The sequence below is a fragment of the Callospermophilus lateralis genome, chromosome 2 (genome assembly GCF_048772815.1).
Source record: "Callospermophilus lateralis isolate mCalLat2 chromosome 2, mCalLat2.hap1, whole genome shotgun sequence".
NCBI classification, from domain to species: Eukaryota; Metazoa; Chordata; class Mammalia; order Rodentia; family Sciuridae; genus Callospermophilus; species Callospermophilus lateralis.
The window spans coordinates 17,728,475-17,754,857 of record NC_135306.1 but is presented as its reverse complement, the minus strand read 5'-3'; the positions used below and the strand labels follow the sequence as shown (position 1 = coordinate 17,754,857).

At 43.8% G+C, this 26,383-nt stretch overlaps 1 protein-coding gene across 1 annotated transcript in view; it reads left to right on the top strand.

Annotated features, from left to right (window-relative positions):
• Pappa (pappalysin 1) overlaps window positions 1-26,383 on the top strand; it is a 226,608-nt gene that overhangs the window by 113,879 nt on the left and 86,346 nt on the right. Inside the window, exon 10 of the mRNA XM_076843159.2 lies at window positions 22,815-23,008. Within this exon, the coding sequence (XP_076699274.2) occupies window positions 22,815-23,008 (194 nt within the window). The remainder of the gene's footprint in view (window positions 1-22,814; window positions 23,009-26,383) is intronic.

Sequence of the window (26,383 nt, the reverse complement as noted above, 5' to 3'; positions counted from 1 at the left end):
TTTTTTTAATGCTTACTATCTAAATTCCCTTCCTAGATTTAGGGAATTATCCTCCTAATCTTTGTATTACATGAATTGCTCATAACTCTCCTCCAACCCTCACCAGAGAAGTTGAAATCCAAGTTTCTCCTGCTCCTGGTCACCTTTGTTGCTTGAACGTATACACACAGCCTGGGCTTTCCTTCTGCTCTACAACAGGCACAGCAGCCCAACACTTGGAATTGGAAGCTAGGGTGATAACACATAGGGACCCTGCAGAAACCATTTGTATGACCATGGAGGGAATGGCCACACCCATGACAGTTCCCAAAGTACCAGGGATAGCTTCTGTCAATGTCCAAGTTGAGGTGACATAGCAGCAGCCTTGGATCCGTTCGCCAGACCAATTCTAGGACTAAATCTCTAGCTTGGACTTGGCTTCAGAAACACAATCCTGGCTCTCCAGCCCTCCCCATGAGTCTTCCATAAGCATCGAATATTATTTTGAATAGATGTTTTTTAGCTCGCTTTGCTTAAGTTATCCAAAGTTACTTTCTGTTGATTGTTATTTAGATCCTGACTGAAAACTGTCCTCATTAGATACTGTGTCTTTTCGCTCCGTCCTGGCAAGTTGGATGTGTACAATGTGTATTTGGGCAGGGTGAGGTGGGGTGATTGTTGATAGGGGAAGGGATCATCAGAAACAACCACAGTTTGGGGGTAGCTAGGTAGTAGCCCTGCATGATGCATTTTGGGTTAATGTGAGCCTCGTTTCCAGATGTGAGATCTGAGACCCTCTGGGATGGCTCAAGTTCACAGGGCTCACAGAGGCATGATCCCATCCACAGACCGAGTAGACAGCCCTGGTTTTTCTACTCGGCCACTCTGTCTTGCCACATGAATGACTTGCTTCCTCCCTTCCTCCCTCTCTTCCTTCCTTCCACTGCCTGCTTTTCTTTTCTCCTTCTTTCTCCCTCCCTCCTTCCTCTCCTCCTCCTCTTCTTTGCCATCGGTCGTCATCACTGGCCATTTAGAAGGGCTGTTTTCCCTGGGTCAGTAACACCAGCATGAGGGCGGGTGACAGATTTATGGGGACATTCCCATTCACTTTTCAGAAGCCCACACATCCGGAAGTATTCCCAAGGTGCCAGGGTGCTATTATGCAACACCCTGGGGACTTCCCTTTCCCACTTTCCCACCCCCAGTCCTCATCCCCCAACACATAAGAAGTTGCTTATTAAAACAAACACCACCCACAAGACCTCTTGGGCAATTCAGGCTGCGTCCCCTCACAAAGTAGGAATTATCTTGTCCTTTTCCCCCTTTTAGAAATATAACATACACCAGACCTGGGGTTTCAGTTAAAAGCGCTGGTATCAGTACAATGATAACTGCCCAGCGGGCACCAGCCGGGAAGGCCTGCTCAGCAGAACTGGGAATTCTGTTCTCAGCCACTGCGTCATAAACCACAGACAGGCTACTGATAAAAGCTGAAGGAGGGATGGTAACGGTCAAATTAGTCAGACAAAATGTGAGGGGTCCCCAAAAGGGGTTGTGCTTGGTAATATATCCTGAGCCAGAGCTGGAAGCCTGCTACCCTCAGGGGGGACCTATCAGCCATTATAAGGGTTTGCTTTTGGAGACTCCCCTGTTGTGTTTTGATTGACCACCCCGCTTAGCCTTAGAAGCTTTGTGTGCACCTCAGTATCTCAGAGCCTCAGTTTCTCGCTTTGTGAAATAAAGTGAGAACTCTAGGTCTCCTGAGGAATCCCCAGTTCCTCATTTGGAGTTTTCAAATCTTGCTTGATGCTGATAAATAGCAAAGTGACAGGGATCTGCATGTCATCTCCCCCCAACCTGCAAGCGTTTCCCTCCAGTCCCTTGTCCTCCCTCCCTGGCTGCTCCCAGACTCTCTCCCGCTGGCTGCCCTTAGCACCGCTTTGTCTCTGATCCCTGACACCGTGTCCCCAGCCCTGTCTCAGAGCCAGCGCTGAGACATTCAATTAGCACTCCCTGCAGCCCGTGGCCCTCCCCTTCACTGTGTGCGGCAGATAAGGGGGAGGACCAGGGATGGGGATCATTCCGCCTCCCCACCAGTTGCCGGGAGGGGCAGGGGGTCACCAAGCCTGTGGCCCTTCTGTCAGGCTGCCTTGGCCTGCGCTGAGCCAAGGCGAGAAAGAAAAACAAGAAGATGAATCGCCACGTCTTCTCTCAGTGGATATTCCGATGAGACTGTAGAACAACACTGACTCAAAAGGAAACCAGCCCAGGCGGAGGGGAGGGGAGGTGGGGGAGAAGACAGGGCTCTGCTGGGAGCTGCTTTTATTATTATTTTTCTTTCTAACAATTTGAAAGCATAATAGATGATCCACCTCTCACCTTACAAAAAAATTAGAATGGAAAAAAAAAAAAAAAGAAATAAAACTTCTCCTGGCTGCCCCTGTTCATTCAGACCTCCTTCTGTGGAAGACGTAGTTACTTTCCTCAAAACACTTTCTTGAAATGAAGCTTTCCTTGGCTTGAAGATAGGCCTGTAAAAGAAAAGAAACGTGAGCAGTGTGTATGTGTGTGGGGGGGGTGGGGGTGGCCCTAGAGATGACAATCTCCCAGCCTGTTTGGGTGGCAAGCTCCCTACTGGCGGGCGTGTGACTTGGGACAAGGTGGTTAAGACCATGGATTGGGGGTGAAAAGCTTGCTTCACATACTCTTGATCCACGCCTCCGTTGTCTCATCAGTGAAATTAGTAATAGTTTCTACTTTTTAGAGTTTTTTTGTGAGGATCACATGAATTGATCAGGCTGGGAGCGTAGCTCAGCGGTGGAGAACTTGTCTAGCATGTGCAAGGCCTGGGTTCTATGGCCAGAACTGCAAACGAAAGAGTGTATTTACCTACAGCGTTTGGAATAGTGACCCCCGGTACGGGTTATATTGGGTGCTACTGCTCTGTTATCCTTGATATTAATATTATTCCTGCAGAAGTTGAATTCATACACTCAGCAAACTCACAAGATAAATGATGGTTGTTATCCCAGTTTGGTAGAGAACAAACGAAACTGTGGTTCAGAGAGATTAAGTAACTGGCCTAGGGCCACATGGCTTGAAATAGCAGTGGTGGGATTTGGGGTATCTAGGCAGAGTCTAGACTCACTTCACCATGAAGTAATTCCATCTGCTGAGCACCCAATTGTTCTGCCTTCGTGCCTAGAGATCCTTTAAAAAAAAACACCTTCAACTCATCCTCCCAGCCACTCAGTACAGTCAGAATTCTATCCATTGGGGGAATAGGGAAACGGAGGCACTGAGAGTTAAGTGACTTGCCTAAAGTCTCATCTCCAGGTGGTCAGAGAAGGAAACTTCCAACCCAATCCATCTGCCTTAAACACAGCGTCCAAGACTCAGGCAGACGCTGGAAGAAGCAGGACAATGTTTCTTTTTCTACTATTTCCGTTTGGTGCCACTAAGTCACAACAGGAAACAATGTGAACCCATATGTCCTTCTTGTGTCTTTTTCATGAGTTGTGAAAACAAAAGTTTTCAGCTATTATCATCCTACAAATGTTTCACTGCACAGGGCCCTGCCCTTGGGGCAGGATCATTCAGCGTCTTGGACTGTAATTTTAACTGATCGACCTCCAAGGGCAGTATCTGCATTATTTCTCAGCATAGGACGATTTGGCATTTCATTCCATTGTTGTGCAATGTGTTAGAGTTATAGGAGCCGAGTTCCAAAGTCTTTGTTTGCAGTGACTGCCTGGGTCACCTTGGGCCTCTTTCATGCCTTCTCTAGGTCTGAGTTGTCTCTTTTGGAAAATGAACTTAATTATAACACCTATAATTCTGTTTATTCTAAAGTATTTCGCGCAGCACACGGTAGTTAGCGGGCTTCTTCTTCCCTTCCTCGCTCTTCACCTCAATCGTGAGTGATGCAGAGCAGCTCATCCATCTGTGGAGAAACAGTCCTGGACTGGATTCTGCTGCTAAATTACTGTGGCACCTTTTGCACAGTGACTGGGTGTCCTCTTCGGAGTTTCCCCCAACTACAAAGTGATCATGAGCCCCCAGGGCCCTTTAGACTTTAACTTCTAGAATTTAGATCCCAGATTGTAGTTGTTGTAAAACTGTGCATTTTTAAAGAAATGAGGGGCTGGGGAGGAGAAAGGAATTGCTTTCACCCAGAAGGTCACAGAGGGTCACTGGGGGAACAAAAGAGCAGGAAAAGGAGGCGATGGGGCGGAAGGCTGACTTGCCGCAGGACCAAAGAGCTCAGGTCCTCGACAGGGAGGTCTGAGGGATGCATTCAAACATCCTCGAGTCAGCACCACTTAGTATCAGGCTTGCCATCCTGCCTCAGCCCAAGGCTTACCACCTCCTTTGCAAACCCGGGAGGCCTACCCCACAGAGAGGCAGGGTTGGAATGAAAAGAAACAGGAGGGCCTCTGACGCCAGCAGGGAGGAATTCTAACCCTCAGCCCAGGTCAGCTTCCTGACTCTGAGGAAGGGCTCTGACTTGACTCGGGGAACCCACTTGGAGCCTGTTTGAATGTGAGACCAACTTTGATGTGTGCCTCTGAAAGGCAGCCAGAGTCCAAAGCAGGTGAATCTGGGGAGCCTAAAACAAGGACTTCTTTATGGCATGTAAAGTGGCCAGAAATCAATCTGCACATACATGTACTGGGATGTGCATTTGAGTAGTTGGGACGAGGTAGGCTGGGAGAGGGAAGGCTGCAGGGCTGGGTGTCTGGGGCTTTTCCCAACTCCTGGCTCTCTGTTCTTTCTTGGAGTCCACCCCGTTGGGCTGGAAGAGACATTTAATATTCATGAACTGTGATCTCCACTTGAAGGGAACTCCCTGGGAGAGATTGAAATATTAAGCAAGTGAGGGATATAGACCTAATTGTATCCTCCTTTTCTTTTTTTGGACAGGGAAGTAATGTGCTTAAAATAAAATGATGGATGGGCAGTCAGGATTGTGTGAAAACCTCACTGTGTGAGACTGCACAGAAAGTCGGCCGCTTGCTCTAACAAGTGCGGGCAGACCCAGGACCAAGATGGTGCACGCTGGCAGCTGGGTGGTCATTCGTTCAGTCTATTCACGTGCATTGTGCCCACTGTGTGGCCGGCTCTGTGCTAATGTCAAGGGAAGCAGAAGTGAACAAGGAAGTCAGGAAAATGACACCAGCAATGATTTAAATGTCGTTGATGACAATGCCAGGTATCGGTGGAGATTCCTGGAAGTGTGTAAACTAAGGGCCTCCTTTACCTCAGGTGTCCAGAAAGCCTCCTTGAAGACACTTCCACGAGTCTAGGGGACTGAATAGGAAGTAGACACATTCTGGAGATGGAGAGCTGGTGACAGAGCAGGGATTACAAGGTGCTCAGACCGTGTGGTCCTCTAGGCAGGGAAGAGCTTTTGAAGAGGGTCAGGGGTGAGGCTCCAGTCCCGCAGACCCTTGAGGACTGTGGTGAGGCTGCTCCTGACTGCAGGACGGAAAGGGAGGGTGACTTGTACGTGTGACCTCTACACCCTGCACCCTGCTCTGAATACAGTAGGCTTGTGAATACTTGCACAGATCAAGGGTCAGCAATCTTTTGCCTATGGCCAAGATCACTCTGCCTCTTGTTTTGGCAGATAAAGTTTTATTGAAACACCACCGTGCTCTTTTATTAACATCCTGCCACTACAACGGAGGGTTGCGTACTTACAACAGAGACCTTGTATGGCCCTCAAAACCAAAATAGTCACTATCTGGCCCTGTACAGAAAAGGTGCTACTTGTTGGCATAGCAGGTGTGTGAGAACAGCCCAGTACCAGATTAAGGTGGATGAAAGGGAGGGAAAATAGGGACGTGAAGATATCACTTTGCCATCTCACTCCTGTGTTGATATTAGCAAGGCTATGATTTTGTTGACTCTCTCCATTTCCGTTTTCACATGTGTCCTTTGTCCCTGAAGAAAAACAATGTCACCCCATTCCTGTCCCCAGTACCCAGCTCAAACCAGCCATCATCTGATACACTGAAGCACGTGACACTGAGGCTGGACACAGTGGCCAGAAGAGTCCAGGCAACTTACCTTCCAAAAACTCAGGCAGCCCCTGGGACCCTGGTTTTGCCTGTGGATCGAGGTACATGAAGGCTGGGTATGAAGATCAGCACTTCCCAGAGGCCACTGTGGAGCCCCCAGACTTTGGCAGAGTAGCCTCCATTTAAAAAAAAAAAAAAAAAAAAATTTATTGAGCTGGGATCCATCCCAAGTGCCAGGCTGGCTGCCAAGCATGCCACTTAACTCTCTCTTCTGACCCTCACAAGCACATGGGAAGGTGGGGCCCTTATTCCTGTTTTACACAAGGAGAAACTGAGGCTCAGGGAGATGAAGGGCTTGTTTGGAGCTGGTGATTATTAAATGATGGAGTTGAGATCTAACCCAGATCTGCCCAGCTGCTAAGCTAGACTAGCCAGGGGCTCTCCTTCAAAATGCCAGACCTTCAGAACCAGTAGGACACATGCATCATCCCTACCCCTCTCCACCTTGTCATCCCAGGCGACAGTAATGCTGCAGATAGCTGGTTATTAATTAGATTGAGTTAATTTAATCAATCCAATGATTTTCTTTATTAACTCTGATTGATCACATGGATCCTACCAGGTAGTTTTAACATTACCCAGGCTTTCTTGATGAGGAAATCAAGGCACAGAGATGGGAATTGACCCAAGGTTTCCATTTCCCAGTAAGGGATTCTCACTCCGGAAGTCTGGTTCCTAAGCCCTCAGACTTAACTACTAATTTACTTGCCATCATTAGGGTCATCTAATAAACATGTACTCTCAAGAGCTGAAGGACCAAACAGGGAAAAGATAAGGAGGAAGGGAAACAATGCAAGAAACCAAAGAAATCTTCACAGAACAAAAGGATCCCTGGGTCTCTTTAAGAAACGCTATGGGGAGTGTTTGTTTACAGATCATTAAATGCTTAACAGAGGGAGAAACTGAATACCTACCAGTCTCTTGACTGATAAGAATTGAGGACCAAGAAAATTAACATAAAGCAAATCTGAAATTATAATGATTATTAAGGGACAGGATTTTCCATTTTAATTTGCTGGACAGAAAGATAAAATCCCCCAGGCTGGTGGTGTCTTGCTGCTGTGCTCCGAAGGCCCACCCATGACTGCCTTCTCTGTCCTGCAGGCAGCAGCCACAGTGGTCCTGCAGAGAGCTGGAAATATATGTGATACAAATATACGTGTCTGTATTAAGCACCTGCTGCATACAAAGCTCTGCACCATATAGGAAAGAACAGAAGACCTTCCCTGGAAGGCTTCCAAAGAGGATAGTCATTGAAAATAGGACGGAATTGGTGTGGGAGGCCCCAAGGAGCTGTGGATAGTCCCTGCTGGGGGTGAGGGGTGGTTGGTGAGTCTGTGGAAGACTCCTGGACAGCTGGACTCGGATAGGACTAGGAACTCTACTCTGCCTCAGGAAGGTCCACCCCAAGGCAGGTTCTTGGAAGGGGACAGCAAGTGGACTAGTCCTAAAGAAGGCTACTGCAGGGAAGTCACAGGAGGCCTGGGGCAGAGGTGGGGGATGGCTCTGGTCGTGGTTTCTGGGCAGAAGCATGACATGCTACAAGCAGTGTTTTACATGATCAACCTCCTTGATTGGGACGCTCTTGGAAGGCCAACGAAGTACTCTTGGCAAACTGACCTGAAAAGAAATCAGAGTGATTCTAGCTTTCAACACCAGTCAGAAACACTGCCCGAATTATCCATAAGTTTAGATTAAACTATCAACCACCCTTGGCAGGGCTGTGAAGGCGCTGGCTGGAGCTGGTCCCTCGGCTCAGGAGTCCAAACCACGCGCATAACTCGGGTTCAGCCTCATTACCAAAGAAAGGGCTGAGAGCGCGTCTGAAATCCCTCGGCTTTTCTATTTGTCTTTCTACCTTTTGCCAAGAGAAGTTCTAAATGGATAGGGTGGAAGGAAAAGCCAGTAGACCTGAGCCGGAAGCACAGGGGCCTCCTTTCTGCTCAAGCTTTTGCCCCAGAATATCTTTCCATCTAAAAAAACTAGAGCAATGTCCCTTCCCTTATAGAGTTACTGTTCTTACATTCACTTAGGAATTTATTCATTGTGTTTATTCATGCCTTATTTATGGGGGCCCCTTTACATGTCAGGTCTATGCTGCACACTGAGCATACCATGTTTGCAGTGCTTGGAAGAGTTCTTGTCCTTGGGAAAGAGATTGATAAATATCAATTGTAATGGTTATTGAAATTAATAATCTAATTCCTACAAGTAGAGATCCCCCTGTTCCTGGAAGAAATCAAACAGAAATTTGAGAATCGTCATTCAAGGGAATTCTATTAAATAGCATGAAGTGCTATCCTCTTCCGGTTTTCCTAATGTCTCTGATCACCCCTACATAGACCTCCTTCTCTTGCCCAATCTTTATCTATCAGCACTCTCCAGAGTCCCATAATGGGTCACTTCTCATGCTATGTTCTCTCCCAGTGCCCGACATTCAGAACTGGAGGTTCAGATTTACCTCTGTCCTTTGCCCGAGCCTTTCTCTTGCCTACCAACTTGTGCTTGTTGCTCTACCTGGATGCCCCGTACACACTCACATTCAACACACCTGGAAACTTACCATCTTGCTCCCGAGCCCTGGGGCAGCTAGTTTTCTCTGTCTCCACTAGTGGTGCCACAGCCAAGCAAGCATTTAAACCAGAGTTGCAGGAAACAGCCACAACTGCTCCCTCTCTGTTATTTCCCACATCCAAACAATGACCATGCTTCCAATTTCACTTTGAAAACTTACCTTTTCCCCCAAGTCAATCTTTTTTTGATTTCTGTCTCTACTGTTGTGGATCTGCCTGAGACCCCTTTCGGTGTTTGCCTAGAGTATTACAAAGGGGAAACCTCAAATCAGGGTAAGATGATTAAGCTGGAGGGTGGGGTTGTAGATAGGTGGGAAGGTTCCCTCCTCTGTGCTCCCACAGCATCTAGTACCTCAGAGCAAAACACTGTGCATAATTACATACCCCCTCCCACTAGAACCTGAGTCCTGGGGTGCTGAGACCAGCCTTACTTAATTTGTGGCTCAGTAAATACATTTCTGAAAGACAGTTTTATTTTCCAGGCAGTGAAGTGCTGTGAGTTTGTCTTTAGATTCAGACAAACCTTGGTTGGAATTGAAACTTGCCGCCTGGTTGTCCTCTCGGGCAGGACACGGGTTTGGGTGGCTCTCTCAGGGTGATGATGATGCCAGAGCTGGGTTGCTTGTGTCCAGATCCTAATTCTGCCACAGAGGATGCAGAAGCTACTTTAGGGTTTCTTCATTCACACAGAGGCAGTGTTACTATACTACATGGCTGTGTCTCAGAGCTGAAAAGTACCATATCCGCGTGTGCGGTGAATGCCCTTCTGACCTTCATTTCACCTTCATGTAAAGAACATTCTGGCTCAAAAGGTATCAGTTCTTCTCTCTCCTGACAGTGGTCCAAAACATCTTAGGACTTTAGAAGAAGGAGCAGGTAGAATCAGTGATCTAGGCGGTTATTTAGATTACCCCACAGAACTCGGATAACCCCAAATTGAGCTGCTTTTTAATACTGAAGCACTTTGGAGGTCGGCTTCCTTTTGGGGAGGAAACCTAATTAACTAGTAGCAAGGAGGAACTGCAGGCGTGCCCCCCCAGGCAGAGAATTCAAAAGGAAGTGGATAACTGTGTAAATAACACTGCTTTAAGGGGCATTTAAGCCAATGCTCTTTGTTAAGGAAATTGATGGCTTTGTAAGTACTGTGTCTGAAGGGAGTACTTGAGCTGAAGGTCCCCATCTCGCCTCGTAAATTCCCTAATGGACTGTGGGCCGCAGGCTGGGCCCAGCATGTTCAATCACTTGCCAACAAAAACTCAGATTCCACTTAAAAAAATTAAAAACATGTAACTGAAACATAAGTTATTAAGCCCAAGCAGTTTAACTGTGGCACAAGGTGGCAGAGATGGATTATTTCCTTTAGGGAAAGGGAGGTCCCTGATCTTTTCAGATATTTTCTTTTAAAGGCTAGGTTTGGGGCTAGGTGCTTTCTATACAGCTTCTCACTCTATGTTCGTAACATGTCGGAAGACCAAACCTATTTCATCATTTTACTAAAAAGGGAATTGGAACTCTGCACAAGAGTGCTGGTCATCCAGCGAACTAGTAGGGAACCCAGCTGTGACTGCAGTTCCATGAGACTTGAGACCCCAAGAGGGAAAAATGCAAGGTATGTCAGAGAGAATCCAGTCAGCCCATCTTCTTAGATCTTCCTCTGTATCCACATCCTTACAAATGATAGGACATGGGCAACATGAGTGGCAGAGAAGTGGAGACTTTGGAATCAAGCTAGTCTGGATTTTATTCTTGATTTTGCCACTGGTGAACCAATATGCAACAATGTAATCTCTTTAAACCTCAGTTCCCTTCTGTATAAAATGGAAATAATGATAGCACCAAATATCCAGGGCTTTTCTGGGGTTATAGTATGTATTGGAAACATTTAATACAGTGCCTACCTTGTTGCAAGTCAACCAGTTATATTTAGAAAATATACTACATGTCATTTTAACTGGAGATAAGGATGATATTATAGGAAGGGCAACTAGCTTCTTGGGGGTGGAATGCCAGCGAGGTTTAGGAGTACCTGGTTGATCTACGAATAGAGAAAGAATGGTGACTGGTCATAGGAAAAACACCTAGGAATTTGGAGGAAAGATGCAAGACCGGGAGGTCGGAGGGTACATGTTAGGCCAGGGAGCAGCTAAAATTTCAGGCTGCCTGGATCTTGCCTCAGAGAAGAAGAGCAAAGACTGCAAAAGAGGCAGAGCAAGATTACACCTTGTCAATGGTCTTTAAGTCTCTGTTAGAAGAGGTTAAATGAGTTACTCCGTATCTTCTGAAACCACCAATTATATTTTCAGACCAACTGAATTTGAAGGAAGAGTTTCAACTCTATCCTTGCCTTCTCTTCAGGTTAAGCATCTCCATAGCTCTATGAGCATTTCTTAGTGGATGGTGTCTGTCCAAGGTCCCATATCCTAGCCCTCAGTGATCCACAATGAGCTCCTCATCTAGGACCAGAGAGGACTTCTCTGACCCCTGTTACAGAATCTATAGCCTGTAACGCAGTCTGCAATCTCAGTTTTTGTTTGGGCAAACACCTCCTCCAATTGGTGGAAACTGACCTCGGAGTAACCACTGTTCCTTGGAACATTTTTTGAACTTGAAGAGTCATGATGACCCTTATCATCTCTGATCAGAAAGGGCAATGATTTGATTTGTCTTTTCAAAAGTTCCATGTTGACTCCTAAAATTTAAGACCAATTTTCTCATCCCTTCCTCCTTTCTTCCTCCCTCCCTTCTGCTTTCATTATTGCAAGGGAGAATGATGGGTTGCATGTTTGACTGGATTGAAGAATAGACACACATATATGTGTGTAGGCTGACTTTGATTTGCATGCATTATTTTTCTTCATGCTCACATACATACATTGCTCATAGACCACTTTCTGTTTCACCTTGCACATTCCCAGTGTTTGTCTAATGAGCCTTCATCAGCCAGTCAGCACCCTCAGTCTCCAACAATTAATTGGACTTCATATAGTGAGTTACTTAACCTTTTCAAATCTCAGTGGCCACATCTGCAAAAGGCAGCATGTGGACTAGATGATTTCTAGAGATTTGCAGTGCTGAAAGTATTTGCCAATTGTCTTCCATGTACTAGAATATCAATGTAGCAGTGGACAAAACAGCCTGTGTTCTGCACTCATAGAGGTGACCTTCTGTATTAGAAGTACTGAATGATCAAGTAAACATTCAAAGAAGCAAGATAATGCTTTGAAGGGAATACAGTACACTGGTGGTATAGAAAGAGACTGGAGTGGAGATGGAAAGAGTGTTTTGATAGTGTGGTCAGAAAAGCCCTCATTGAACAGGTAATATTTGAGGTGAAGCTTCAACAGTGGTTTGGAAAACTTATTTGATGATTTGGGAGGTGAGTTTTTGCTCCTATCTGCAAAAATAAAATGAGAAACAATCCTGTATATCGTTTTGTACACTGTTAAGTGTTTTCCACTGTATTATTTTTCCCAGATCATCACAATCGTTCTCCAAAATGGGTAAGAACAGTAATATTATTTTCTTAATAGGCAAAAAGAGTGAGTTAGTAACTTACCAGAGAGGGAGTTAGTGACAGTTAAGGTTCGCATTTTGATTTATGGTCCCTAATTCTGTCTGGTTTTCATTACAGTTCCCTTCCGTATCTTCCAGAATGGCTTTGCCACCCACAAGCTTCTCAGTCTTCACTTGGTTAATCATGTTTCCCCATTTTCAGACTGAAAAGCTGGCTTAATGATTAAAGGGGGGGGAGGAATCAAGAGCCACATACATTGAAGAATGACAGAATTGGAGAGGCCCTCAAAGCTCCTCCATTTAGCTCACCTAGAGAAGGGGAAACTGCAGCCCAGAGAGGACAATGACCTGCCCAGAGTCACAGGCTCCATCCAGCTCCCCTGACTCCTGTTCCTCACCAGCCTGGGATGCGGAGGTGCTCTCCACCTTCCCCTCTCTCTTTTTCCTCCCTCCCTCCCTCCCTCCCACTCTTCCTTCTCTTCTGGATGAAGGTGACAGCAGATTCAGTCCATGGACACTTCATTTATAGTACATTCTCTCTTGTCACTCTTTCTTGGGCCAGTTTGGCTTACTTTCAGAACATCGATAGTTGGGATTATTTTCCCCACTTATTGGCTTATATTCTCCAAGCAAAAACTCACATTGTCAATTCCTGCTCGTGCTTGGAAAGGTCTTTGGGTCCTAGGGATTACTTCTTCTGGTTTGTGCTTAGCATGTCTGTGTGATCCATAGCCACTGTGTGACTCATACGGGTATGAATTCTACCCCTTCTCCCACTCTGTGTGATATCATTGAACCTGAAAAGACACCCAGCTGAAAATCATTTAGGGCTTGGATATTCTGATCTGATTTATATGTTGTCATTTATTAGTGTTGCTGTCTTTGCTTACAATCGTCTCAGACAATTCAACTAAATATACTAAATTCAAGGTGATGAAACTGCATCTTCCAGTTCTAATTCGTCAGCTGTCAAATCTCTTCATTAAATTTCAGTTTACTATAAACCCCCTTAAATGTCTACCTATTTCATTGCAAATTTCATTAAGATAGAAAACAAAATAATATTTGGGACAGATGGTAAAACACAATGTCACACCAGAAAAAATATTATGGGGTAGTTGATACGGAATTAAATTTTTATCCTTAATGTGTATTGGGATTTGTGCTATGTCCTCATTCTAATTAATATCTTCATAAAAGTCTTTATATAGTATAATCTTCTAAAGTAGATTCAAATCAGATTTGAGACATCTTTAATAAAATCTATAGAGGAGACCTGAAACTCCAAAAGAACTTTTTTATCATTTAGTGAGTATCTTATATAAGATTGACACTATACTAAGTATTAGGAATATAAGCAAAAGAACACTGGAGTCAGTCTAGAAATAGCTTGGGATACATGAGTATAGATAATCACTTATTCTTAAATATAAATCACATATTATGTCCTGGGAGTTTTCTTGATCCTAAAGGAAAAGGTGTGCAATTTGAAATATTTTTCTATGTAGTCTTATAAGTGTGCAGGGAACAATAATAAATACATAACACATTATTATTATTGTTATTATTATTATTACATTTAGTATAAAGTTAGAGAAGTACAAGACAGAAAGTGAATGTATATGGAAGGTTCTAGAAGGGACAAGAATGGTATCGTGTTATGGAATCTGAGAGACAGAGCAAGTACATTTCAAGATCTTTGTGAGTTCCAAGGCAGTCCAGGGTGTTATGATTAGTTCTAGCAACACTGAGGTCAATGGTGACTTTAGCAAGACTGGTTTTGGTGGAGTCATGAATATAGAAGCTAGATTGAAGAGAAATGAAGAATAAATTGTAAACAAGAAACTATACAACATACATTTTGGTAACTCTTAATAAAATTTTACTATTAATCCAAAAGAAATGGAAGGTAGGAGAAATCATATTAAGGAGATGGGGGATGAAAGGAGGTTTGGCTTTTTTAATTTAAAAACCTTGAACTTTTCAACCATCGCTTTTTAAATTTTAAAAATTTTAGATAGATAGTATTCTGCTTTGCTAGTTTGGAAGGAGAGCATAATGATGCAGGGAATAGAAGTTGTTAGTTTGTGCTGGTCAAGAAAGATGCAGTAGAGTAGTAGGTGAGGTGTCGTTGAGGGAAGATGCTAGAATTAGAGTTAATGACAGGAGACTGGAAGATGGAGACCAGCCTTTCAGGATAAGGAAACAAGGGCAGATGCTCTGAGGTGAGAGTTCTGTAAAAGAACTCTGTTCATTTGAGGGTAGGTATGAGGTTGGAACCAAGCATAGACAGGAGCTAGATTTTGAAAGGACTTGAAAGCAAGGTGGAGACATTTGTATTTTGTAACAGGATGTAGTAGTGCTCAGTTGTAATCCCAGCTACCTGGGAGCCTGAGGCAGGAGGATCTCAAGTTTAAGGCCAGCAACTTATTGGGCAACTTATTGAGACCCTGTTCCAAAATAAACTAAAAAGGGCTGGGGGTGTAGCTCAGTGATACAGTCCTTACCTAGCAAGTGCCGGGTCCTGGGTTTAATACCCAATACTATTTACACACACAAACACACACATGCACACACACACTCATGTAGAAGGCAAGTATTTCAAACATAAAACTTACATTTTGATTAATCACTCCTAGACTGCTGTTTTAGAAGGGTTTGAAGTTGGGAAGACCTAAGTCAGTTCTAACAGTATCATAGGGGCTGACTAGGTGGAGGAGAAGACTGTACTATGTGGTGGGTGCCATCTATGATGGGTCTAGGTGCGGAGGTAGAGTGAGCCTGTGAGACAGGGATCTCTGTTGTTTCCCTGTGCTTTTAGTCTGTTAGATGATGTCTGGCTGCCACAGTGAAATACAGGCAGGAATGTCTTCCCCCTGTTGGTGTTTGACCAACCTGTGAAGGAACCAGAAACCAACTTAAGCTTGTCAGATTCAGTAGACCTAATCGACAAGTGAAGCTTGTTAGCAAATTCATGGTTCTTTAGGAGCCCTTGCCACCCTGCCTCTTGTTCTCTGGGTAGGCTGATCTGGTTTAAGATGTGAAGAACAAACCCTGCTTTGAATAGAGTGAAATGTAGGCAGTGCTATGGGTTGGTCACGAAGCCTTTGACAGAATGGCAATGTGAAGTTGAGACACTTCTATTCCAGAGTAAGCGTCCTCCAAGATAGCCCTCCCCAGCCTCCACCCAGTCTTCCACTTTGTACACCACTGGGGCTTAAGGTATTATGATTCTCCTTGTTCCGAGAAGTTATTATTTGAATACAGAGATTGTGCATTTTTTTGGGGGGGGTCTTTTTGTTGTTGTTTGGATGAATTATTAAATGGAATGAAGCTTGATGTAGTTGGACCCATCCCTAAACAAACAGCTGAACTTAAACATAATATTTTCCTGGTCTTAAAAAACAAAAAAAGAAAAAAAAATAGTCATCATTGGACTGCAAGAGAATAGCCTAATGCCAATCACTATTCCCTCAGCTGAAAATAGAAACAGATGCTAATTTCTCAAAAGCTGATCCATGTTTATGAACAAGAAGTTTAGAAACATTTATGAATGTGCCCATGCTTGGGAAGGTAGCCTATTTCAGAGGAGTGTACCTTGAAATTATGTGCTTCTTCCTTGAACCCTAAATCAAGTCCATCTCCTGTGACTGAAAATTCTCACCTCCCTGTTTGTAGGTAGTTTATTTGTTTTCCTCATAGGATTTGAAGCTTGGTAACTCCAATAATTTCTCAGACTATTTAGTTCATAGCAGTACACACACTATGAAATGTGAAACTGGAGACTCCCAAAAGTAATATTGAAACTTGCTTAAGGGTAACAAACTATTTCGTTCCCAGAATTAAACACTAAAATATGAGAATGGTGCAGTAGAAAAGGAATTGTATTACAAGTCTGAAAACCAGCCTTCTAGATTTGTCTCTAATGAAAACTTTCTCTAAAAGATTCAGCTAATTACTTCAACCTTATGAACCTCAGCCTTACTATCGGTGAAATGAGATCATTTCTTTCTCGGATCTTTCAGTTCCATATTATCATCACAGAGCATACATTGGCCATCTGTTAGGTACCAAGTACTTATGTGCATTTAATACCATAAGTTCCATGGAGGAAGAATTCCTGCATGTCTTACTGACTGCTCTATGCCTATAGTTTGTCATAGTACCTGCACACAGAAGCAACTCTGTAAATATTTTTTGATTATTATATAACTACTTCATTCAGTGATTTGAGCATCAATCTGCATTTAATCCTTCAAACATTATTCAGATAAGGAAATACAGGCTTAGAAATTCTAAATAGTTTGCTTCAACTCAATAAAGAGTAAATGGCAGAGCTGCTAAGCAAAATTAAGTCTTGTACCTCATTGCCTCTGAGAATGTAAGAAATCATGATTACAACATGGTTCTCCAGCTTGGGATTGGGAGGACCTTCAAAGTTTCCCACTGCTAAGTGATATAAGTCAAATTCCTTAACGTGGTACTAAAATCCTTCTTTAATCTGGCCTCAGATCAGCTTTCCAACTCATTAATCTCAGAATCCACTGTACTCCTAACTTAATCAAATATTGGTTCAGGCCTAACCTCCACTTATACTCTCCCCTCCACATACTCAAGTTATTTCTGTTCTCTGGGAAGTTTCCCCTAAACCATTTTCTCAAGAAACCATCCCCCATTTCCTCAAGTCATATGGGACTGTCTTTATAGAGGAGAGGCCCAACATGATTCATCCTTATATCCCCAGCACCTGCATAGACAGCAAAAGGGTGGTTGGTAAATATTTATTAAATGAATTAATAGCCTCTTGGGGTCTCCTTTAAGGGTTAAAAGCTATCTTAGCTGTGGATGATAACAGCTTTCGCTCCTAAAATCTCCAGGAAGCTTTGGTACCTCTTATCTGTGGCTCATTTGTTGCTAAAATGGTTGTAAATGAATTACTTGGCTCTTAATCTCAGAAGGGCATCATGGAAATCTTTAAATGGCAATGATTTGGGAGTTTGTTTAGAACAACTGCAACCTCAAGGTTTGAAGAAATTTTGTGATGAAACTTGTAAACCTTTTAGGCAAAGTATTTCCTTTCACTTAAGAAGGTTCCTCTATTTTGATAAAATCTATTTTGCAGAATGATCTTGTATGGCTAGGAATTACATTAACGATTATGATATTAGACTATGCATAATCTGGCTAATAAATGAAATTAAGTATAAAGCATTCATTAGCTTTCACTTGTCATTCATCCACTCCAACGCTCCTTGACCATTGCATTGAGTTTGAATTACTGGCAGGAAAGACTCAACAATTTTGTTCCCAGAGATAGTCCTCGCCTTTTAGGGGAGACTGGTTCATAGACAGGCAGGGAAGAGGCTGTGATGAAGAAATCCGGGAACTGTGAAAATACAGAGGAAAACGTTTAACCCCATGGGGGCGGGAGTCAGGGAAAGAGGATGAGGGACAGAGAAGACTTGCCAAATAGACATAAGACTAAGGAACTATTGAAAGTTAGCAGAGGGAAGAACCGAGAATGCATTCCGAAGACAAAGACAACCCTTGCGAGGACGCGGAGGAATGAAATGGAGTGAGTGGCTGGTCTAGAAAACTGCAGAAAGAGGGTGTTTTGTGGAGAATCTTTGCCAAACTAAGAAAAATTATCTTCCACAGTAAGCAGTCAGGATCTATCAAAGGAGTACATGTAAAGAAGGAGCGTGATAGCTTTTTTATTTTAGGCAGAAGACTTGGAGCCAAAATACCCTAAACTTGACCACTATCCTAAAGAATGCTCATTATCTTGGGCCTTTGACAAACACATTGGCTCACATTAATTTATCAGTGACCTATAACTGATGCCCATGTCTTGTCCAGCTCCAAAACTGGTGAGAGCCATTGTGAAGGCAAATCCCTTGTGAAATCCATACCTAGGAGGATGGGAAGGCATGAGTAATTTAACTCTCTCCTCTCTTCTCCAAGTAGGAGCCCTTCAGCTGGCTCTTTCATTCATTCATCTGAGGGATTTGGGGGATACCATATACTATCAAAGTTTCTCATCTAAGTTAATTAGTCTCCTGATTGTGTTGAGATGACTCTTCAGTATATAAGCAATTATATTATTTTCTTTAGATTGTTGTTGGTTTTCTTCTTTGCTTGCTTACTTGTGTCTTTTTCCATTTATACGAAAAATAGTCCATGCACCCTCTTTGATCATTTTGATCCTTGAAGATTCCTTAGGATCTATGCCTGGGTAGATGAAAGGGGGAATCTATGATTAAGAAAACCTCCTTTGCCTCCTACCTCATCCCTGTATTATTGTTGTTAAGTATAGAACTTGTGTCTCGGAGACCATTTCCATGTTCACATCTCTTGGTCTCTCATACTATTTGATAATACCGAGCATCTTAATGAAGATATCTAAAATGTAATCTTATTTCCACTTTTAGATGGAGAAAGTGAGGTAGGGGAAGGTGAAATGTCATGTCCAGGATTAACTAATAAATCAGGATAAGTCAGTATCTTGAATCCAAGTTTTCTGACTTCAAGGATAAGAACTCTCACTATAACTCTAACCTCAGTCTTTGCTTATTCTTTAAGGTTAACTTGTGTCCTTTCCCTTAGATGTGGCTTTCCAAACATTCCAATGGATGTCATAGTCTCTGCCTATCTCAGATTGTGGCCTTCGGATATGCCTCAGGAATGCAGGCATGTCATTTCATTCATATTATTTTATCTTGATGCTCCAGACAGATGAAAATTGAAAATTAAATCAATGAGGGGTTGCATCAGCTGTGTGTGTCCACTTAGAGAGTCTATCTGCCTTCGGCTCTTCAGCTGAACTCATTTCTTCCCAAAACAGGAAAAGAGTCTCTGGCATATGAATACCCAAGTGGGAAAGACAAGGTTAATGCCACCCCACCCGCATCAAGTTTCCTAGCGTGGTAGAGCAAATTTCTAAATGTGTCTCCACCTGTAAGGGGATTGTTCTGAAATGAGGAACTTAATTCCTCATGCTAGGGGAAGATGGAGCAAGATGGAAAGATCAGACTGCTCAACGCAGGCCCACTGTAAGCCAGCTCCTACAGGTAGCTCATTCTCCTTCAGTCTTAAGACACATTTCCAAAGGGTGCCGTCTAAACTATGTTTGCACAGGAAGGTGTAAATCAGCAATGCCAAAGTGTAGTCATTCATTCGTTCAGCAAATATCTGTTGAAAGTCTGTTAGGTTTTCCAGACATTTTTATATGTACATGTGTGCAGTCTTCACAGTACTTCTCCCAGTGGAATATATTATTTTGAATGCCACCTAGCAACTATATGGAAGGCAAGGTGATTAGTTGACCTTGGTACTGACTTCCCGTTCTTGACAGCAACCTGCTCAGCACTGAGCATAAAGTATTCAAGGAGCACCAAGTAAAATGACGTAATGAAAACAAGAAGACCAGTTTTGTTTTATTATGTGGTTGTTGCTGTCTTTGTTTTTCCGGGCCACACATTTGTATTCCATTCCTTACCCTGTTCTCTTCAGTGCTTGGGGCAGAGGGAGTAAAAAGGGAGAGAGAATTCTCCAGAGAAGGACTGGCAGATGGAGCTGAAGGGCCCTCGGGACAATAGTAGCAAGAGAAACTGAACAGCAGAGTCCAAGGATGTTATTTTTTTTTTTTTAAAGTGATACGGAATAGCTTTGTCAGCAGAATATTGAAGAAACCAGCCACCCCCCTCTCTCTCCCCTCTCTGTCCTTCTCTTTTTAATGCTTCTTCTTTTTTCACTTTTGATTCTTTCTCTGTCTACCTCTCCATCCATCATCCATCTGCACATCTACCTACCTATGCACCTGCTTACCTCCCGTCATTCTCAGGTTCTGCCAGTTCCAAGCAGATTTATTGTAGTATTCAAAATAATCAGGAAGAAATCAGCTTTCATGATAATTGACCTCTGGTACCACTTTTGGCCACTGAGAGGTCTCTGCTAAGGAAAGGACTTAAGTCATATGAAAGAACAGATTTTATTAGAATTCCTCCCTATTTGTCCTCTATTAGAGAGAGGACAAAAGGGGTTCCAAGAATCAGGCACCCCCAGATCTTATCCTTACATAGGTTATATTTCCAACACCATAGGGACTGTGTGTAGGGAAGGTCTTTCTTTGAGATGTAAAAAACCAGACTCCAACTCTTAGCCCTGGTGACAGCTCCCTCTGGTCTAGAAGCAGAGCTGTAATTCCTGTAGCTCTCGGTTTTCCATTAGATAAAATGGGCAAGAGGGCTGACATTGTGCATATTGTCTCACATAATCACTACAATAATATAAATGAACATTATCATGTCATTGATAAGGAAAGAGATGTTCACAGAGAGATGAGGTTATTTTAAGTCCTACTCAGCTCATGTGTGACAGAGGTAGCATTTGAACATCAAAAACCTTTGCTCTTTGCAGTCCCCTTTATTGGATTTGAGAGAGAAAAGGCTGGATTTATGGCTGATCATTCTTGGATTGGCCCTAAATTTTGTTGTATCTGAGCTGGCCACAGTCACCAAGAGGTCGGGGCTACTGAGAAGTGCTGCGCCTGTGTTCTTTCCATGTTTGTACTGCCAGGCACGCTACTGGACACTGGAGTCCTCATCTGGCTCAGACCCAGGCTTAAATAATTGTATTATAATGAATTGATTTATTCTGGCTCTTTTGATGGTATTTCACTATGTAAACTGTTTGCAGAAATAAACAAGGGATTTTGGAGCTTGGAAGGGGCTCAACATTCTGCTGCCTCTGAATTCAGTGACTTCTTTTTCAGATAGTCAGCAGCATAGAAATTCAAGTCTTATTTCTCCTGGACCCCGGCTCTTCCTAGTTGGGAGAATGTTGTTTGAATATGTTTCAAGGGAGTACTGATTTCACAAGTTGATTTAATTCACTCACTTAGGAACAAATCAACCCCTTAGAAGAAGAGTATTATTTTTTCTCTTGATGATTATTTAGAATGAACAAAACACATTTATGTTCATTTCCTGTGTGAGTTCTATGGTTACCCTGGCTGGAACTATCATGTCTACAGTATACATGGGGAGCCAGAGACCCAGAAGCAAAGCTGGTTAGGCAGAGCTTCATAGCAAATGGAAGGAACAGAAATCAAACCTGGGTTTCTGGCCTTCAATTCAGTGCCCTTTCCAGAGCTCCACTCAGTTATTTTGGAGTCAATGGGGGAAGGATGACTCAGATCAAGCAATATTTTTTGGGTGACCTTACATTTTGATTTACCTGGGATATACAGCTTTTTCAGGATCTGTGCCAGTCACTTGAAGATGGTCTTTAATAGCACGGCCATCACTGTCAATGTATGGCAACCCTACGGTACTGGGTAGAGACCCTCATTTAGAATCCTTTGGAGGAGCTGGTAGCATGTAAAACACAAGGCAGCATGTTGAGGTCGAGATCTTTACAAAATAACCCCCACCCAGGAAGGGGTGTTTTTCTTTGCTGACATTAGAATTATTAAAAGGTGCCTGGGTGATCACTTTCAGATGCTCACAGCCAGGCTTCTCATGGTAATAGTCTATGTTCAAATGCCAGGAAGCATGCACAGTCCGTACCTGCTCAGAAGGCATCCTGCTGCTAGCTCTGCGCTTCTGTGATCCTTGTCCTTGCAGCTTAGTGAGAAGTATTGTAGCCAGTGGCAGCTTTAAACCATGCCAAGCCGACACCTTGCTGTGGTTAGAATTGCACAGGAGCTTGAGAATTCTCTTGGTCTTTAACTGAACCTCCAAAGGTATCTGACAAGTCCTTAGAGGCATTAGACAGAAAGGGCTCTTGGATTCCAGTATTCTAACCCCCTCTCCCTTGATGACTGAGTCCAGAGCAAGAAAGAGACTCATCTAACATAACAGAGCAATTTAGTTTCAGTACTGGGATGGAAGCCAGTTCATTCTTTATGCAAAACTGAAATCCTCTTTGGAGTTAAATAAATGCCAATTTGCAACTATGAAGTCCTGTGGTATCAGATGATGCACCCAGAACTCGGAAAGTGGACGCCTGACCCGGAGTCCTAGGTCTGGCATTATTGCACACTGTGACCCTCGGGCAAGTTATTAAAGCCCCACAGGAGCTCCGTTTCCTCATCAGAAAGATTGAAAGAATCATAAAATATGATACCTTCCTCATGAGGTGGTTGTGAGGTTTACTTGGGGGTAATGAAGGTGGAAGTATGAACTTTTGGTGTGTATATGACAAAACATGAAATCTGCTTTCTTAACATATTTTAGTGTAGAGTAAAATAAATGTGTGTTGTCTGCCCAACGTGGTGCTGGATCGTTTTCATCTTGCTTCCCCGAAGCTCCCTATTCGTGAACAGCTCCTCCCTTCCCCTCTCTCCATACCATGGTGATACCCATTCTTCGTTCTGCTTCTATGAATTTTGCTACTTCAGACCTCTCATAGAAGTGGAAGCATGCACTGTGTGCTTCTGCGACTGACTCATTCCACATACAATAATGTTCGCCACGTTATTGTGTATTAGAGAATTTCCCTTTTTTTCCCCCTTAAGGCTGGAGAATATGCCATTGTGACTCAGGGTGATGGGCTTGCCATGACATGGTTTTGGTGGTCTAATCTCCTAGCTGCTGATGGTAACTGAGGCCAAAGAACGAATAAATTTATCTATCCTTTCCCCTTCTATGTCCATCTCCTGCAGATGAACCCAGCCGGTGCTATTTCCATGATGGGGACGGGGTATGTGAAGAGTTTGAACAAAAGACTAGCATTAAAGACTGTGGCGTCTACACACCTCAGGGCTTCCTGGATCAGTGGGCATCCAATGCTTCAGTGTCTCATCAGGACCAACAGTGCCCAGGCTGGGTTGTCATCGGACAGCCAGCAGCATCCCAGGTAAGATCCCAACCATGTGTGCCACTTCCTGCAGATGCTCTGAATCTCTGCTCTGAGTGGCGCTCAAGGTGGGTCGTATCAAATGCAGTGTCTTTGGTCATGGCCCCTTGGGCATATCTTTAGCCAAATGTAATGTCCCTAGCTTTTGAGTACCATTTGTAAAGGACTAGAAATACAATGGCCAAGGGAGGAAATATCAACACAATAGGGATAATGACTGTCCTTCCATGTCCCTATTATAATTCATAATTGGGTATACCATGGAAATTCAGTGAAGGTAAGAACAAATTCATTTTGAGGAGTCTATCTGTTTAGTGGAGAGTGCCAAATTGTATTCCTCCTGAATCAGTGATTACTCTACAGTAAATTGGCTGAGTTGCTTTGGGCTAGTCTCTCCATCTCTCTGGACCCCATTTTTTCCCATCTTTAAAATAGAGAGCTTTATGATCTCCAAGGACCTTCCCAATTCTAAGAAGCTCAGACTCGTTCTTCAGTCCCATAATGCACCATTTATGTACCATGGTTCCCCCCAGGGGACTGGCAGCTTAGTTGACGGAGCAAGAGTTTTGGGGCCACCAGGGCTTGTGTGATTCTAGGGATGGCTGTGCTGTCCCCAGAGCTCCCTTTCCAATTATCCTGCTGAGCAAGCACCTGCCTTCTTTCGAGACTCCCTTTTCCCTGAGACACAACTCAGTGCTTCTGACCGCCCAGCCCAATGGCTATTTGTGAGCCGGGTGCCTCTGGCTCTCACAGATGAACCATGAACCCAGGTGTACTTCTCGGATTTTGCTTCTTTGACTCTGGTTCAGTGGGGTCTTCTTTCTAGATAAAGAGAATTACAATCTGCTGGGTGCCACAGAAGAATTACTAGTATAAGATAAGACCACCTCATTTATTAGTTTCCATATTTACTTGAGCATTTTTTTTGTCTTATGAAAGCTTATGTTGACATTATTAGATTCTTTTATTTATTCATCTGCATTTATTTCTGGGTATCTTATGGAAAGTGGTGAGAATAGGAACCTGGTGTTCTCTAATGCCTCTGGTGTATATCGCCAGCCTGGTAAGTGAACAGAGGCCAGAGTTCCTCTCTCCACCTCTCCACTTGGTGAGCTCACTTCAGTGGTCACACCCATTCACTTGTCCACCTCGCTGCCCCATTAGGCTCTCAGTTCTTTGAGGGTAGGTGCAAGTTTCATTCATCTTTGTGCTTTTACCTTCAACATGGGATCTGGATATGTCTAGATGATCAGGAAATGTCTATTACTACATGAAAACAAACAATTCTGAAAGAAGATGCTGGGTATCACCTCTCCATCACATAGAATGTACGGGAATCCCAAATTCGACACCAGCATCCAGTTCCCAGAGATGTTTTAAAAAACATCACTCAAACAAGAGAATCATCAACACACTCAGAACCTCATCTGAACAGGGTCGAGGTAGCAGCTGTGTTTAAAAACCACCCAAGGTTATTGCCACTAATGTGAGCAAAGGAGAGAATTTTCCAGTCTTAGCATTTGAAAAGAGGCTTCATGGGGGCAATTATTCCAATCTTGTGTGGAGAGGGCTGTCAGGAATTATGGGTGATCATCTCTTCCTAAACAAAAATCCAATTTAAAAAAAAAATCATTATAAATACTGGCTCTTCGATCTACAAAGAGGAGATGAGGAAACAAAATCATCCTATTGAATTATTCATTGTAACCAATTTTGTTTTAATGAAATCGACTAGGTTCCATTACTCTGGGCTTGGACATAATCTTTGTTACAAGGAGACTTCAGCTGTAACTAAATTTGCCATAATGAGATCAGCTCACTGGAGAATACAGGGTCAGGGAGGGGGTCTGCGCGCAGGCTGGGTGCAGGGCCAGGCCGAGGGCGGCCTGGAGAGTGTAGAACAAAAGTCTCCCACGTTCCTCGTATGAAGGCTAGTGCCTAGAATCACTCCCACCTCCCCCCCCCCATCGTGCACACAGGTGCATGTGCTAACATGTGTGCACACGCGTGTTCACACACAGACAACCAGAGCCTGCTTAATTCAGGGTAAAGGCTATTCCTGACATGGAAACAGCTCCCTCTGACAGCAGAGAGGCAGGAGACTGTGGCCTTCATTATTCTTGTGCAGTGATTAGTGGAGACTGGTACCTCATTTTCGCCCTGTCAGGGCCTCCAGTGAAGATGGTGATGGCGTGAGGGAGGGGCAGGGAGGCTCCTGGAAGTCGCTCTTAAGATGGAAAAGTACACCATGTGCCTCTGCCTCTTCTGATACTCTCCCCTCTCTTTCTAACACACACACACACACACACACACACACACAAATTCATACATGAATGGACCCCGTAGGAGCTAGAGTCCAGAGAGTGACTAAAGCAGATGGAGGAAGCTAGGGGGAAGGAGCTGGTAGTTACTGAGGCCACCAACCCCTGTGCTGGTCACGCATTGCCATTCTGCAGGGTGAGAATTCGTGTCTACCTTGGAGAACCTGAGTAGCCCAGTGGTTTCCCCAGGGAGTCCCACAGCCCCGACGTGGAGAATCTAGAGTTAGAAGGAGCTCCTGGTAGATACAGCAGGAGCTCAGGAACGTGAGGGCACATCTGAAAGTTGAAAGTAACTGGATTCCTAGGAAAGCTGCCGTGCGAGGAGGACAGATCTCAACGCTGGTATCCCTGTGAGACCCCCCTGAGGGGCTGAAATCTCCAGGACACAGTGACCTGTTCTATGGGCCCCTGGGCACTCCTTTCCCTGGGAAAAGATGAAATGCCCACAGCTGTCCCCTTCTTCTTTATACGCCAGTGTGTCCACTCTCTGTCTTTCTCTGATGCTGTAAAAATAATAAACACAGGTGTTTATCAGAGGTACGAGGCTACCTCTTCCTAGGACCCAGGAAGGGAACCAAAGGCTGTAAGACCCAGGCTCTGACCTTACCACTGTGCAAGACACAGGGGTGAGAACTCTGTCCAGAGGTACAGCCTTATCAGAATAAGTCTGCCGGCTCTCGTGACCCTTGTAAGCACACAACACTCCTTGTGTTACATGGCTTAGAATACTAATGAAGACGTCGGTTTTGATCTTGCGTGAACCTGCCACTTCTAATGATTTCCAGTTGCTCTTGTTCAATCTCTTCAAACAAGATTCCCAAATTTGGTTAGAGTAAAGCTGAGTCCAAACATCGAGTCTCGTGTCCAAACATTATCAGAAGTATCAAAACTTTCTGGTTGTGCAAATTGGGCTGAACATCCTATAATAAGAGACATTCTTTGGATATTTTGGCCATGTACCTTCCCAGCCCAGCTGGAATCAAGAAGTTCCTGAGACAGAACAAAAATGGAAATGAACTGAAAGAATCAAGTTATCTCTCTTCTGGGAAGCTGA